The sequence below is a fragment of the Chelonoidis abingdonii genome, chromosome 1, assembly GCF_003597395.2.
Source record: "Chelonoidis abingdonii isolate Lonesome George chromosome 1, CheloAbing_2.0, whole genome shotgun sequence".
Classification (NCBI taxonomy): domain Eukaryota; kingdom Metazoa; phylum Chordata; order Testudines; family Testudinidae; genus Chelonoidis; species Chelonoidis abingdonii.
This window is the reverse complement of record NC_133769.1, coordinates 259,477,390-259,493,529: the sequence shown is the minus strand read 5'-3', so window position 1 is coordinate 259,493,529 and position 16,140 is coordinate 259,477,390. Positions and strand designations below refer to the sequence as shown.

Sequence of the window (16,140 nt, the reverse complement as noted above, 5' to 3'; positions counted from 1 at the left end):
CTGTAACTTTGAACCTAAGGCTAGAGGGAGTTCCTCTGGGCTATACGAATCTGATTACCCTGTAAAGTATTTTCCATACTGATTTTACAGAGACGATTTTTACCTCTCTTTTCTTTAATTAAAAGTCTTTTTTTTTCTTAATACCTGATTGATTTTTCCTTGTTTTTAGATCCAAGGGGACTGGATCTGGACTCACCAGGGAATTGGTGAAGGAGTCTCTCAAGGCTACCCAGGGAGGGGAAGGTTTTGGGGGAAAAGTGAGTGATCCAGACACTGAAACGTCTGGATGGTGGCAGTGATACCAGATCTAAGCTAGTAATTAAGCTTAGAAGTGTCCATGCAGGTCCCCACATCTGTACCCTAAAGTTCAGAGTGGGGAAGGAACCTTCGCACATACAAATAGTACATACCAGATTCAACTCAGGATCACCACTTGACTTAATGCACAGCACTTCATCTATATTCTCTCTCACACACACACACACAAAACAAGAATCAGTTTATTATTAAAGAACAGATTCAGAGACAGAGAGAGAATACTGTACTCAAATGGTTACATATAAAACAAAATCATAACACTTTCTGAACATTCCTCTATCTCCCACAAAATAGCTTACCCCATGTCCTCTTCTCAGCGTTTTCAACCAGTTTGGCTGAGATCCCTTCTTATCAAGCCTGCTGGCAGGTTGTCCTCACAGATCAAGGAATAACCCAGGGTTCATCTACACTCCAGACATAGTTTCAAAAGTACATCGTCTTACTCCTAAACAGGATGACCCCTGCTATTTTTGACTTAATGTGTAAATGGACATCCATTATAAAGCTTACAATACTTAATTTACATGTTGCCAGAGAGATAAATGATTGTTACCTCCTGTCTGGGGGAACCAGTCTAAGCAGGTCACCAAATATATGCCTTAAGAACATAATTTTTGTTCAGATCTCTACCTCTTGAAATATCGCCCATACAGATATCATGTGATGATTAAGAGGACCGTATGACACAGGCTTTCATTAGAGACCCTACATAACATCTCTAGTAGACTAAAATGTAAATACCAGATCCAGGGGATTCCTGTAACACCAGTACACCCCTTATGTATATCAAGAGGTCCCTGGGTCACAACTGCATTTAGGCTAAGTCAAAGTCTGAGCATTTAATGGAAAGTATAAGGAAAAAAAGATGGGACGAGGGAATCTACACTGTCTCAGTGGTCTCACACCAATACCATCTCCCACTCATCCTCATTCTCTAGAAATCTTCTTTATTTTCCTGCAGTATTTTAAATCAAGTTTCTCCATAATTAATTATTTTATTGTAGTTGCATAGTAGAAAAAGCTGTATTTAAGGTTCATGGTATGCACAGAGTGGTTGGGTAAAGGTGGCTCTCTGGAGTGTATTTGGAGGAGGAAGTGTCTGACCCTTAGTAGAAGAAGAGTGCATAAACTAAATTTAGTGGAGTTGCCTCAGGGTTCAGCAAAAGTGGATGAGGAAGTATGACCTGTTAAAACACCACCTAAGCGTATGTCTACACTACCTGCGGGATCAGCAGGCAGTGATCGATCCAGTGGGGGTCGATTTATCGCATCTAGATAAATTGACCCCCCCAGGTGCTCTCCCATCGACTCCTGTACTCCACCGCCATAAGAGGTACAGGCAGAGTCAACAGGACAGCGGCAGCAGTCAACTCACTGCAGTGAGTAGGTCTAAGTACATCGACTTCAGCTACATTATTCAAGTAGCTGAAGTTGCATAACTTAGATCAGTCCCCACACTCAGCGTAGACCAGGCCTTAGTAATAGTAATTTTGCTTGGTGTGGGTTTGTTTGGTTTGTTTTAAATTATGGAGACACCAATCCCAATTCCACAGTTAAAATTAAGTTCTGTTTTGAAAGGGGATGTGAAAAGGATTTAGAGATCATAGTGGAGAAGCAATTCAACATGAGCTGACAGTGTGATGCTGTTGCAAAAAAGAGCCAATGCAATCCTTAGCTGTATAACCAGGTTACTGCTGAACAAAAGTAAGGGAGGTTATTTTACCTCTGTATATGCCATTGGTGTGATTGATACTGGAATACTGATGTCCACCTTTTAAGAAGGGTGTTGAAAAATTGGAAAGAGTGCTGAAAAGATTTAGGGCTACAAAAAATGCCTTACAGTGAGAGACTTAGAGAGCTCAATCTGTCTAGCTTAGTGTGTAAGTAACTTCACAGGGAGAAAATACCAGGTGCTAACAGACTCTTCAATCTAGTGGGAAAAGGCTTAAGCAGTAGCAATGGCTAGAAGATTAAGCCAGACAAATTTAAAATTAGAAATGGGGCTTTAAAAAAAACAAACGAACAAACAAACAAAAAAAAAAAAACACACAGTGAAGGAATTTAACCATTGGAACAAACTACGAAGTGAAGTTGTGGATTCTCCATATCTTGATGTCTTCAAATCAAGACTGGATGCTTTTCTGGAAGGCATGCTTCAGTCAAACCCAAATAACTGGGCTCAATGCAAGGGTAACTGGATTTAAATTCTATGGCCTATGTCATAAAGGGGGTCAGACTTGATGATGTAATGTTCCCTTTTGGCCTAAATCTATGAATATTTGTATCTAAAACAGGGATACCGGACGGAGTGCCACCCCTTTGAATTGGCCACCCCAAGCACGAGCTTCCTTAGCTGGTGCGTGGAGCCAGCCCTGCACAGAAGGCTTAAGAGGTTAAACTCAAGCCTCAGGAGTTGCTAATAGAGGCAGCTAAAAGGAATTTCAGTGACAGTAGCTAAAATTTGTGCTTAGAGGTCACAGGACATAATGGGCAGTGCATTTGGTCCATCTGTGGGCTGCTTGGTTTGTTCTCTGGGTACAGGCTGCATAGATAGCTAGACCACGGGCCCCTGAGTAAGCAGAGTTCCTGCTAAAGGCCACAAAGCTCTGGCCCTCAGATGGTTCATATCTGCACTAATGACATTGTACTGTGGGATCTCTCACAGATAGATTATTTCAGGGTAATCAGAAGGATGTTGAAGAAAAAGAAGTAGAATGTCAAAGTGATCATCTCTGAGGTCGTTCCTGTCCTAGAAGCAAAGGAAGACAGAAAACAGAAGATTCTGGAAGTGAACTGCTGACTAGGTAAGTGGTGTAGGGTAGGGGATTTTGGTTTTGTGGCACATTGGTCCATCTCCTACAGGTAGAGGGGACTGTATAGTTTGGATGTCTTTCACCTCAGTAGAAGGGAGACCAATCTCCTCGGGGACAGGCTGTCTAGATTAGTCAGGAGGGGGTAAACTAATAGCAAAAGGGGAGAGTAAGAAGGAGGAAGATACGAACACCTAGCACAAAACTGAGATGTTGAAAACAAAATCCATCAAGGAGCCAAAGGATAGGAAGACAAGAGATTCTTTAATTGTCTATACACCAATACTATGAGCCTGAGTAACAAATGAGGAACTTTTTTCAGAGTAGCAGCCGTGTTAGTCTGTATCCGCAAAAAGAACAAGAGTACTTGTGGCACCTTAGAGACTAACAAATTTATTTCAGCATGAGCTTTCGTGAAGCTAACAGCTCACTTCTTCAGATGCAAACCGAACGGAACACAAAGACAGAAGAGTATTTATACATATAGAGAAAGCAAAAACGATGGAAGTATGCATGCCAACAGGAAGAGTCTAATCAATTGAGATGAGCTAATCGTCAGCGAGGGGCAAAAAAACTTTTGGAAGTGAATAATTAAGATGACGCATAAATGGGTGAGGAGAACTTAACATAGGGAAATAGATTCAATTATGTAACTGACCCAGCCATTCAGTCTGTTAATGAGGAAGCTGGAACTGCTCATTTTGTTGAGCACAGATTTGGTTATTGGTACTACTAAAACAAATGACAAATGTTTCCACACTACAGGACTGTTTAAAATCAATGGCTATAACATATTTAGGAAGGTGTCAGTATCAGAGGGGTAAGCCATGGTTAGTCTGGATCTGTAAAGGCAGCCCAGGAGTCCTGTGGCACCTTATAGACTACAGACAATATTTGGGAGCACCGAGCTTTCGTGGGTAAAACCAATTTGTCGGAATCCGGGCATTCACTCACGAAAGCTGTGTCTCCCCATATGTCTGTTAGTCATAAGGTTGCCCCAGGACTCCTTGCAGCTTTTAGGAAGGACTGAGTAGGCAAAAAGGAAAGGGACTGGCACTCGGAATGTCAAAATGGCATTATCTGTTTCGAGTCAGCTGAGAACTCAGAAGAAATGATCTTGATGATTATGGGATCAAATGTTCTTCACAGATAAGCAGCAAGATGGGCATAATTGGTATCTGCTACGACCACCCCAAATGACACTAAGAAACAGGATGAACTGCCTCCTTATGTACTTATGTATGGGGTGGGGGAAAAACTGGGCAATATGGGACAACTTTCAATTTGAAGTGACATATGCTGGAGGTCTCATGCTGTCAGCATTAAACCTCCTTGGAATTTCTAAATATTACTTATAGATGAACAATTTCGTAACTCAAAAAAATGTAGCCAGCCGACAGAGGGAATTCTTGTTATATCTCGTCCTAAAACAGATAAAGATAGCAACTGATCACAGAACTACAAAATTAATGGTACCTTAGGTACAAGGGATCATGACTTTGAAACATACTTAATAAATGCAAACCAGAATGGAAGGAGTCCAGACCAGTAAATACATAAACGTGATGTTTAATAGGCCAATTTCACAAAGCTAAAAAACAATAAATAGCCAAATCAAGGTTGAAGGAAGATTTAATTCAACGAGTTGAATGATAATTGGGAATAATTTAACGAATACCTTATTGTATGCCCCCCCCCCCCCCCCATTGAGAAAGAAAGCCAGGCCGATTAAAAAAAAATGACCTGGTTTAGAGGGGAAGTGAAGGCAGCTATAAAATATATAGATAAAACAAATGGAAAAAGAGGAAGTTGATAGTAATGAATATAAACAGAAAGTTAGAAAATTGATAAGGAAAGCAAGAGGAAACCTGAAGAAATCTATGGCCAGCAGAGTTAAGGACAATAGAGTTTTTAAAATATATTAGGAATAAAAAGAATCATGACAACAGTACTGGTCCATTACAAGATGGAAATGGGAGAATTATCAATACCAATGCAGAAAAGGCAGAAGTGTTCAAAACATGTTTCTGTTTGAGGATCCAGGTCACTCGGCAAACTGGGCGCAAGAAAACAATATGCATTTTAATATGGCTAAATGTAAATGTATATATCTTACAGGATGGGGGATTCTATCCTGGGAAGCAGTGATGCTGAAAAAGATTTGGGGGTTGAGGTACACAGTCAGCTGAACATGAGTTCCCACTGTGATGCTGTGGCCAAAGGAACTATCAAGATCCTGGGATGCACAAGCAGCAGAATCCTGAGTGGAGAGGTTCTTTTATCTCTATATTTAGCACTGGTGTGACAGCTGCTGGAATACTGTGCCGAGTTCTGGTGTCCACAATTCAAGAAGGAAGTTGGTAAGTTGGAGAGATCTCAGAGAAGAACCATGAGAATGATGAAAGGATTTGATTTTGAAAGCTTGTCTCTCTCACTAACACAAGTTGGTCCAATAAAAGATTTTACCTCACCGACACTGTCTCTCTAAAGGATTAGAAAATATGTCCTATAGTGATAGACTCAAAGAGCTCAATATATTTAGCTTAAGAAAGAGGAAGTTAAGGGATGGCTTGATTACAGTTTATAAGTAGCTATATGGAGAACAAATATTTATTAATGGGCTTTGATCTGACAGAGAAAGGTATAACATGATCCATGGCTGGAAGCTGAAGCTAGACAATTTCAGACTGGAAATTAGATGAGAGTAATTAACCATTGGAACAATTTAGCAAGGGTCATGGTGAATTCTTCATCACTGACCATTTTTTAAATCAATATTGGAAAGATATGCTCTAAGAATTGTTTTGGGGAAGTTCCATGGCCTGTGGTATAGAGGAAGTCAGACTAGATAATCACAATGCTCCCTTCTGGCCCTGGAATCTATGAATCTATAAAATGACATTAATATAAAACCCTTAACAAGGAGACAGGCATGCTTAACCTTTAGGGGGAATAAGTCACTTAGATCTTGCCTGTAGTATAAACACAAACCACATCGAGGAACCTGACTCAACACAATAGTCCTCAACTTACTACCATTGTGCCAGTTTATAGTGTGGACTGGATCTTAAGTATATTTCATAGCCAGGCTAAACCCAAGGATTTTTACATTCTACCTCCTCATGTCCATAGAAAACTGGGTTTAAAGACATAAGAACAGCCATACTGGGTCAGACCAATGGTCCATCTAGCGCAGTATCCTGTCTTCCAACAGTGGCAAATGCCAGGTGTATCAAAAGGAATGATTAAAACAGGTAATCATCAAGTGATCCATCCCATTGCCCAGATTCTGGGAAATGCAGAATAGGGACACTTTAGAGCATGGTTTTGCATCCCCCTGCCAATCCTGGCTAATAGCCATTGAGGGACCTCTACCCTCCATGAACTTATCCAGTTTTTTTTTTTTAACTCTGTTATAGTCTTGGCCTTCACAACATTCCCTGGCAAAAAGTTCCACAGGTTGACTGTGCATTGCATGAGGAAATTCTTCCTTTTGTTTGTTTTAAACCTGCTGTCTATTAATTTCATTTGGTGACTCCTAGTTCTTGGGTTATGAAAAGCAGTAAACAACACTTCCTTATCATGATTTTAATAGACCTCTATCATATCCCCCCTTAGCCATCTCTTTTCCAAGATGAAAAGTCCCCATTCTTATTAATCTCTCCTCATATAGAAGCTGTTCCATACTCCTAATCATTTTTGTTGACCTTTTCTGTACCTTTTCCAATTCCAATACACCTTTTTTGAGATGAGGCAACCAAATTCGCATGCAGTATTCAAGATGTGGGTGTACTGTGAATTCATACAGAGCCAATAGGATATGTTCTGTCTTATTATCTATTCCCTTCTAAAAAAGTGTAGCACTCTCTAACACCCTGCTCAAGACAGACTAACAAAATATATTCTCTTACTATTGAAGTATTGTTTGATTTTTCAGAGTTATGCACAGGAAACAAAATTAGTCCAAGAATAAAAACAACAAAGGAGTTACATTAAAGCAGAGAATGTAAGTCAATGTTCTCCCACTGTCCAAATCTTCTAAATTTGAACTGCCAGAAAATTCAGAAGTAAGTAGTATTTCAGACTCATCAGGATTTCTAAATATATACTTACGACCTCATGCCACCTTCAGCTTAACAGGACAACATATTTAACTTTTAGATAATACAACTGCCCTGTAATGTTCAAAGAAACTTGCTTTCATTTCAGCTGCTAAAGGCTAGTAATCAAATATGTATGCCTCCTTACACCTGGTTTATAGACCATAATCTGGTCTATAAACCATGTATGCCTGTCTCCTTGTGATAGGCCTTACATTAGGTTTCAGAGACAACTACACATGGTTAGTGTCTCACTCCAGAATAAACAGCAGTTCTCAAAACAGGAAAGTGAGGCAACTTTGCCAGCAGGCAATCCTGTAGCTCAGTGAAGCTGACCCAGCAGGTTCAACCAGCAGCACAGAACAATTCAAGATGTGCAGACTCCCTGTTTTTGTGGGGATATAGGCACGAAGTAAAAGCTTTTGACTTTTGCCTTCTTTTTCAGGCCATTTTACCATGGTGAAAAGCCTACTTGTCATTAGTGACTTTTGTAAACATAGCATCATAGCCTCACAAGGATCCTCCTATACCACAGACATCCATCTCCAGTTTTCAAACCTTGTCTAAGAAGGACCACATTTCTTCAACACATTATACTCTCCTGTATGCCACCCAGCTGCTTGTGAATTCAGTCTAGAACTTGTGCTATTCAGGTCTAGCAAGTCTTTTTCCTACCCAGCTGAATGAAATGTTCCATGAAGATTACACTTCCCTTTTGAGGAAGATATTTTAAACATACAGCTACTTACTCACCTAGCTCTATGCTTAGGGATTTCACAGTGCTCTGTCCAAGTATTAAAAGAAATTTGCTAAAAGAAGGAAATAAATATGCAACTAATTTTAGTTCAATAAGGCGCTGAATAAACGTTAGGATTATTATTTTACACCATCTACAAGAATGCTAAGTGCTTCAGAAGTGACAGGTCCCTGCTCTGAAGCGTTTAGAACATTGATGATGGACTTGAGAAGTGAGGATTTTATGACACTAGGAAGGCAAGGAAGTTGCCGATTATAGGTATGCAATTATGCAGTTACTCAGTTTAGTGTTTAACATACGCATAACTAAACTGAGTAACTGCATAATTGCATACCTATAATCGGCAACTTCCTTGCATTCGTAGTGTCATAACATTGTATCCAGCACCTCTGCTGTAGATAGGTGTTCCACTCAACCTAAACTGATGTTGGCTCATGCCACAGCAAACAACACAAGTTAGCCTCATTTCTCTCTCTCTCTCTCATCTTCCAATTGGGTGATCATTCCATAGTTTGAAATATATCTTCACAGGGCATAGCAGATGAAATCCCATTTTTCGTTGTTCATGAGGCAAAATTTCCATTCTCCTAGGCCTATATTTCATAACCACCCCTGCTTTCAGAAAAAGGACCATAAAAAAATCAAAACAATCACAGCCAAACTGCTGTTTTCAGGGAGTATCTGCAATCCCAGTGCAAGTTTAATGCAATCTCCAACACCACATTTATTCATGAGCACAGAGAAAGAAAACTAGCCAAATAATATGTCACTTTGTATTTAACATCAACTACTAAGGTTAGCAAAGTTAACCACTACCTGATGCTTTCTAAAGTGAAGATTCCAATCTCTCTCAACAGCAAGAGTAGGCATAAAAGAGTATGCAAAATACTAAATTCAAACTAAGAGAGTACTTATGCTCAGTCTGAGTTTGAGTCGGTTTTATGCTTGTCAACCCACAGTGGTTCCTTGGAATATTTAGTCCACTCTCCGTCATCAACTGCTCTAGGCATATGCTTGCATACAATATTGCAAAGTGAATTTGTAGATAAAGAACTCCCCATACCGGGATACTTCAGTCTGCTAGAAACAATTCTGGTGTCTCTCTCACTGCTTTTAAAGGAGTTTTACTCCTAACCCCCTGAACTTCTAGAATTTATTCAACGGGCTTGTCTTCTGTAGAAACTTCAATCGTTTATGCTTCATTTGTTCTTTACTTATGATTAAGGCTATGATTTTGTCATGGTTATTTTTAGTAAAAGTCTCGGACAGGTCACAGGCAATAAACAAAAATTCACGGGAACCTGCGACCTGTTCATGACTTTACTAAATATAACTGACGGGAAGGTGTGGGGAGGGTATGGCTAGGTAGGGGGGAGGAATGGAGTTCCAAGGCAGAGGGGACTGACAGGCCAAGGCGGGAGGCTCAGCCCTCACGCTGGAGCTGGCCACAACTATGTGATTGGCGGTGCATGGCCCCAGCTGCAGCCCCAGCCCCAGCCGGGGCTGGGGCGGGAGGCACACACGGTCCTGGGAAACTGCGAGGAGAGCGCATGGCTCCGGCTGCAGCCACAGCTTCAGCCCTGACAACTGAAGCTGAAAACATCATCAAGGTCCAAAAAAAGTCAAGGAATCCGTGACTAAATCATAGCCTTACTTATGATCCATAAATGACTCAATGACATAGGGTATCAGGAGGACACTAGTAGAGGAGAAGGCATTTTCAGGATTACAGGGAAGGGCATGATCTGAAAGCATTTCTGGTGTGATGCAGGGGGAACAGAGGTAGATTAGATGGAGTGGAGGTGGTACAGAAGAGGGAGGAACAAAGAGTGAATTCTCAGCTGGCAAACTAAAGGAGATTTGCCAGATGTTAGAGTTGTCAGAATTAACAGCCCATCATCTGTGCCAGCAAGATGCATTCACGCTGGTATTTGATCAATTTGATCTGCAATGAGTGAGACTCAGTTATTGCTTACCCCTACAAAGTCCTGGAGTAAATGTCATGTTAATTTGGTTACCTGACAGTCAGCTGAAGCACTTTTGCTTGAAATATGCTTCACTTTAACATCCAATTGAGGGGGAGCAATCACTTATCAGGGTAAATTTCTCCAGCACATACACGACCTAAGACACTCATTACACTTCTGTGCAATTACTACAATTATTTTACCTGTTATGCTTTAAACTTTTATAAAGAGAACAATTCAATTTCTGGTAGTCAGGGCAAATGACAGCACTGACAACATCAAAGAACTGTCTTGGAAATCCGCAGCAAAGCTGTGCAAACACTGATAAAAAAAAAATCTTAAAAGAAAGTCTTGCATTACCCAATAACAATGATATTTTAAAAAGATAAAGTCTGTAGCTAGAACCCAGATAATGTACAAATGTGTCTATATTTATTTTAAATTCTCTATTTAATGTGATTTGTCCCATTGCCTCTCACACTATGACTCTGTACTAATCAATGCCGCTACTAGAATAGGAAAAGGGCCATAGAAACAAACAGGAAAATGAAACAAGAGTGCCTTTTCTCATTAACATATTTGCCAAGTTTAGGAGCAAGGTGCTGAAGAGCTACAGGCTTCATGGAGTCCTATCAAAACAAATTCCATAAAAAGACTGATGAACAGAGTCCTGAATCTCCCAGACCTAGGAATCCACTACTCTATCTCAGAGGAGAATAAAAAAATTCTAAATGACTAAAAACAAAATCATGGAATAAAGTGCTAAACTTCACTGTACAATCACACTGCCTTTCATCAGGTGCCTGATCCAATGCCTACTGAAGTCAGTGAGAAGATCCTCACTGGATCACATCTTAGATAACTTCATTCTTCTACATGTTCCAACAGGGAGCTTGCTATATGCAGTATAAGCTATATAAAATAACAGGAGTCAATTTCACTGTATTCTAGTGACTGTTCTATAATTACAAATAATTAACAAACTTAATCATAAGTTTTATAGCAGGGGTGGGCAAACTTTTTGGCCCGAGGGCCACATCTGGATATGAAAATTGTATGGTGGGCCATGAATGCACATGAAATTGGGGTTGCAGTGAAGGAGGGGGTGAGGGCTCTGTCTGGAGGTGTAGGACTCTGGGGTGGGGCTGAGGATGAGGGGTTTGAGGTGCGAGAGGCTGCTCCAGGCTAGGATCAAGGGGTTCGGAGGGTGGGGCTGGGGGGAAATCAGGGCTGGGGCGCAGGAGGGACTCGGGAGTCCAGGCTCCGGGCAGCACTTAGCTCAAGCAGCTCCCAGAAGCAGCGGCATGTCTCCCCTCTGGGTCCTAAGTGGAGGTGTGGCCAGGCAGTTCTACGCACTGCCCCGTCCGCAGGTGCCACCCCTGCAGCTCCCATTGGCTGGGAACTGCAGCCAATAGGAGCTGCAGGAGTGGCACTTGGGGCAGGAACAATGCATGAGCCCCCTGACTGCCCCTAAATGTAGGAGTCAGAGTGGTGACATGCCATTGCTTCCGGGAGCCATGCAGAGTGGCCGCCAAGCCCGCTTCCCAGCTGGAGCGCATGAGCAGGACAAGCCCCAGACCCAACTCCCCAGAGGGGGCTCAAGGGCCAGATTAAAATCAGCTGGTGAGCCAGGTGTGCCCCATGGGCCATAGTGTGCCCACCCGTTTTATAGTCTCAAATTTCTTATGTTGATTTAGCCAGGCTTCTATATGCTTTCTACGTTTGTTTCAGAAGTAGTTTCTATCCACATAGTCTTAAAATAGGCCTTTTATGAACTGACCAATTCTGATAATCTCTACATGCAAGTAAAAATTGATTTAGTTTGTTACATGACTTATTTAACCTCAAGAATTATTGTTTGCTGTTACTTAGTGCCATCAGAAACAATTACACCAGTTCTCTTTCCTTCCTCCTCAAAGTCTTTCCTTTGAACAAAAGAAAAATGTAATTTTATTTCTTTATATCTTAAATGAGAATAGCTCTAGACATCCAAAGCTCTGGCAAAAAGTCAAGCACAATCCTGGATTTTACTGTCACACAATAATTTGATATTTTAATAATATGTTCAGCCTCCAGCCCTTCAGGATAGCAGTTCAAGAAAGCTCTTCAACAGCAAAAGCAGGCCAGATAAGGGAATGTCAAAACCTATCCTTGGTAAGCCATTGTACGAAATTTTAGGCACCATATACACCTGAATAAAAGTGTGCATTGTACTTATGGGAATTCATGGGGCATCCATTCCTCCTACATGGGCTTTAGTGTTAAATTTCTAGTTGGAGTGCTCATGCAACCTATTAAAAAAAATTTGAGGGAGGAAATGTCCACTTGGTTACATTTGAATAATTTAAACTCATGGTTTCTAAACACAGGGATCATGACCTCACAGAAGGTTACAAACCACTCTCCTTTTCTTTACAGCCTGATGGGAAGAGGATCCTGACATTTTTTTTTTGTTGTACAACAGGGTCACAGTGTAGAAAAGGCTTGGAACCACTGACTTAACAGTTCATCGGTCCTAACACAAACTTCTTGCAGACCTTATCAACTAGCTGTAAAGAAAGGCCAAGCTGCCTCCTTTCAATAGTATCATAATCTGCTACTTTAGGTAATGGCCAGCACAAGATACTCACACTGCAATGAGACTCATACCCTTCCTTCACTTGAGACCAACTGCTTCAATCTTTCCATCATATTGTTTCCCACAGGCCAAGGAAAACTGCTACAGTCCCAGGCACTCCCATAACCCCTGGCCTCTTGCCTAGCATTGAGCCACTGGAAATATAAAAGCATGGTAGTGGTGGGTGAAAAGCAAGATGTGTTACAAATTAAAACAATTCTACACCAGCTGATCAGATTTCAGTTTCTTACTACTTTGTTGTCTAAAGACCAGCGTTTTAGTTTCAATTTGTTTTGACTTGCATCCTGTATACTCACACTGAAATCAGACTACAAACTAAGCAGATCATTGAAGTTAAACAGCAAGGCTTATCTTGCCACATAGGGATTCTATAAATAAAAATGAATACAAAGGGAAAATAATACCCAAGCTCTAATGTACAGATAAAATAAGAGCCACTAGCATACCAGGCAATATTCGTCCAATGAGAGCATCTAACAACCAAAAGGATTCCTCTTCATTCTTTGTAATAAGAATCAGGTATCCAGCTATGAAATTCATGCCCTGAAATAAAAAGAAAGCTTTTATAATTTCTCCACTTACCTCAAAAGCTTCCTGTTTAACTTCATAATACCTAACATGAATTTCAAAGTACAGATTGAGTGAAATAAAAGGAAAAACATTGTGCCTGCATCTTCCTTGAAAGATACCAGAGACAGAATTATTACAATTCACAAAATGGACAGGATAGAGGATATCTGTTAACACAGTCTACCAATTGATTAATGCTGCTACTCCTGGGCAATGAAAGCTCATGGAAGTCAGGGGAGAAAAAAAAATTAAAGCACTAAGAAATTAAAAAGTAATGTATAGACTTTTTATTTTAAAAAAATCACAAAGCCCTTTCCAAACAACAAAATAGATCATTACTTTGACTAACATTGAAATGTAGCTATCTCTGGAGTGAAACTCACAAAATAGGTGCTTAACAGTGTGCAGTAACACGACCTAACAGTTATAGGTGGAGCACAGCCCATCCAGTTGAAACTACAAATGCAGTTTAGGAAAGCAAATAGGAAGCAGCAGAGTTGTAATTCCACCAGGTTTTACAGTGCAGTTTACGCAGCTATTTAAACTATTTTTGTCCAGAACTAACAAACAGTATTTATTGTTTCTATTTGCACCTACATTATGCTAGATGCCTTTCAAATCACCAAGGAAGCCATAGTACCTGCCTTACAACCCACAACAGGCAGACACACAAAGTGTGGGAGTTAGAGCTATATATGTAAAGCATTAACTGGCCACATCCCGACAGTACAATGTGTTGGGCTTTTCATGGCAAGGTATCAGTGGAGAGAAAATGTATAAAATATATACGACCTGATTCAGGAAACCAACCCTATTCAGGAATAGCACGCGTTTAAAATTAAGCATATGCTTAAGTAATTTCCTTAGAGACTCTCTCTAAGTAATCCATAATATTACTTTAGTCAACCAGTTAGTTTTAGCAACATTAGGATGATTTACATTTATAGCATTTTATGCAATTTTGGCTTTTAGAGTGAGAGGATTTTTTTTTTTAAAGTAAATTTATTGTGATATACACAAGATGGCATCTAAAACAGTACATAGTGCACCAGCATGAGAGCACACAATTCCCAACAAATTTTTAAAAAGCCAATGTAAAATTGTCTTTAAATATTTACAGACGGTGGAGGATTGTGTCAGTTACACTTGTTTAGTGCTAATCTTAGAAATCCTCTCCAGTTTTACTCTTTTCTTTTGTATTCTCCCAGACCTCTTCCCCCCAAGCTCTCCATTCCAGGGTTGTCTATGGGGACAGGCAGAAACATTATCTCACTGTACCCAATAAGCAATGCCAGCTACAGCTCAAGCAAGAAGAGCACTGCCAGAACTGAAACGCTCAAAGGATTTTGGAAACTAAAAGTTCTCGTCTTGACTGACATCCAATTTCTTGGATTCAAGTGGCTTTGCTCACTTGTCTTTTAATATACAATGCCAAAACAGTCTCCGCACATTTGAATTTTAAAATATTCACTCTGTTCTAGACATTTATTTTCAAATCCTTAAACCTCTATATTAGTAGTTGAACTTTAACAAATTGCTGAAGTTGCCTGGGTCTGTGTTGCATCTGGGGTGCTTGGCCTTCTGCCTGTGAAGACAGCTATTCAGTTCCCATGCTGCCAGATAGTTTGATAATTGCATCCATGGTGATAAGAGACTATTTAGCACTTAACATAGCAGGCACAAAAGCCTGGTCTTTAGAAAATATTCACAAAGCAAAGAATTTCACTAGCTGTACACATATGGGCGAGAATTCCATAGGACTACGACACAGAATGGCAACTTGAAACTTGACTAACTCCCTGGTTGGGAACTTTTTAGTGGTGACTCTCCAGAGAAATGTTTTGATAATGCTAGTGTGGTGTGGAGGATCTACAGTTAGTATATAGTGCAGGCCAGGAAGAAATACACAAAGAATTGGGGGTGGGTGGAAGGGTTCACCTTAATTGTCTACTGTTTCAGAGGACTCCTGGTCCCATTATATGGTACACATCACCATTTATCTTGAGGAAGTTTGCTGCTTCACTAGGACAATAGCCAGTTTTCTAAGACATACACTGATTTATCACAAGTATAGGAGGGGAGGCTCCAGCCCTTGGTTTATGTAGTTATAACCTCGATGGAAAACCCATCTTTTGAGGGAACAAGAGGGGGAAAAGTCCCTTGGCCTCTTTTAAAAGAGACTTAAATGGGTGTTTCTGTGCAGACTTAACAAGGTTTTAATGTAAAGTAATATGCATCTCTTCATATATCTATCTTGCTTTATTTAGAGGCCTGATTCTGCAAATACATGGATCAGAGATTGACCCTTTGCATTTTTCCGACAAATCTTAAAAGAACATTGTTTTAAAAGATTTGTTCTCTTTGGATGAAATGTTATATATGGAAAAAAAACACAAGGAACTTTTACTGCCATATTTCAAAATTACCATTATTAACCTCAATACTGCAAAATGTCAGGGCCAAATAGTTAGTCAGATTTCAGCGACTTTGATAATGATTTTTATATTAAATTAAATGAGCTGCAATTCAATAAATGTAATTTATATTCTTTAATAAAGGCTTGTTATTTTTATTTTATTTTACCAATTTTCTTGACTGGTACAAAACACCTGTAAGTGCATATAACTGCAGTGCAATAGGGAAGGAGAAAAGGGAGACTTCAAAGCTGAATTGAACAGAAGAGAGTTTTTGATTGTGCCAGTTACTGTTCCTTTATGACGCACAAAGATAGCCACAACATTATTTCTATTTTAAAAAGGTTTTTCTGCTTGTTTTTTAACCTTAGAAACATCAAAAATTTTCCTTCCTTGTATCTTCCACAGGATCCTGTAAAGGACTAGGGAACTGGAGCAGGAGCACTCTCAGTCCTCTAAGAGTTATGAGGTTGAATTTTACACAAATTTTCCTCCTACACGTTTGTCAGGAGTTTGAGTTAAACAGTGTGGCAAATTGCCGGCACTATTATGATGGGTCTCGCGCT

General features: G+C 40.1%; 1 protein-coding gene across 4 annotated transcripts in view; it reads right to left on the bottom strand.

Moving 5' to 3' along the window:
* Nucleotides 1-16,140, bottom strand: part of GRTP1 (growth hormone regulated TBC protein 1) — a 102,357-nt gene that overhangs the window by 63,653 nt on the left and 22,564 nt on the right. For 3 of the 4 annotated variants that reach the window (XM_032777842.2, XM_032777841.2, XM_032777840.2), the window contains exon 5: nucleotides 13,037-13,133. The exons of the other annotated variant lie outside the window; for it this stretch is intronic. In XM_032777842.2, the coding sequence (XP_032633733.1) occupies nucleotides 13,037-13,133 (97 nt within the window). The remainder of the gene's footprint in view (nucleotides 1-13,036; nucleotides 13,134-16,140) is intronic. 4 annotated transcript variants of the gene reach the window in all.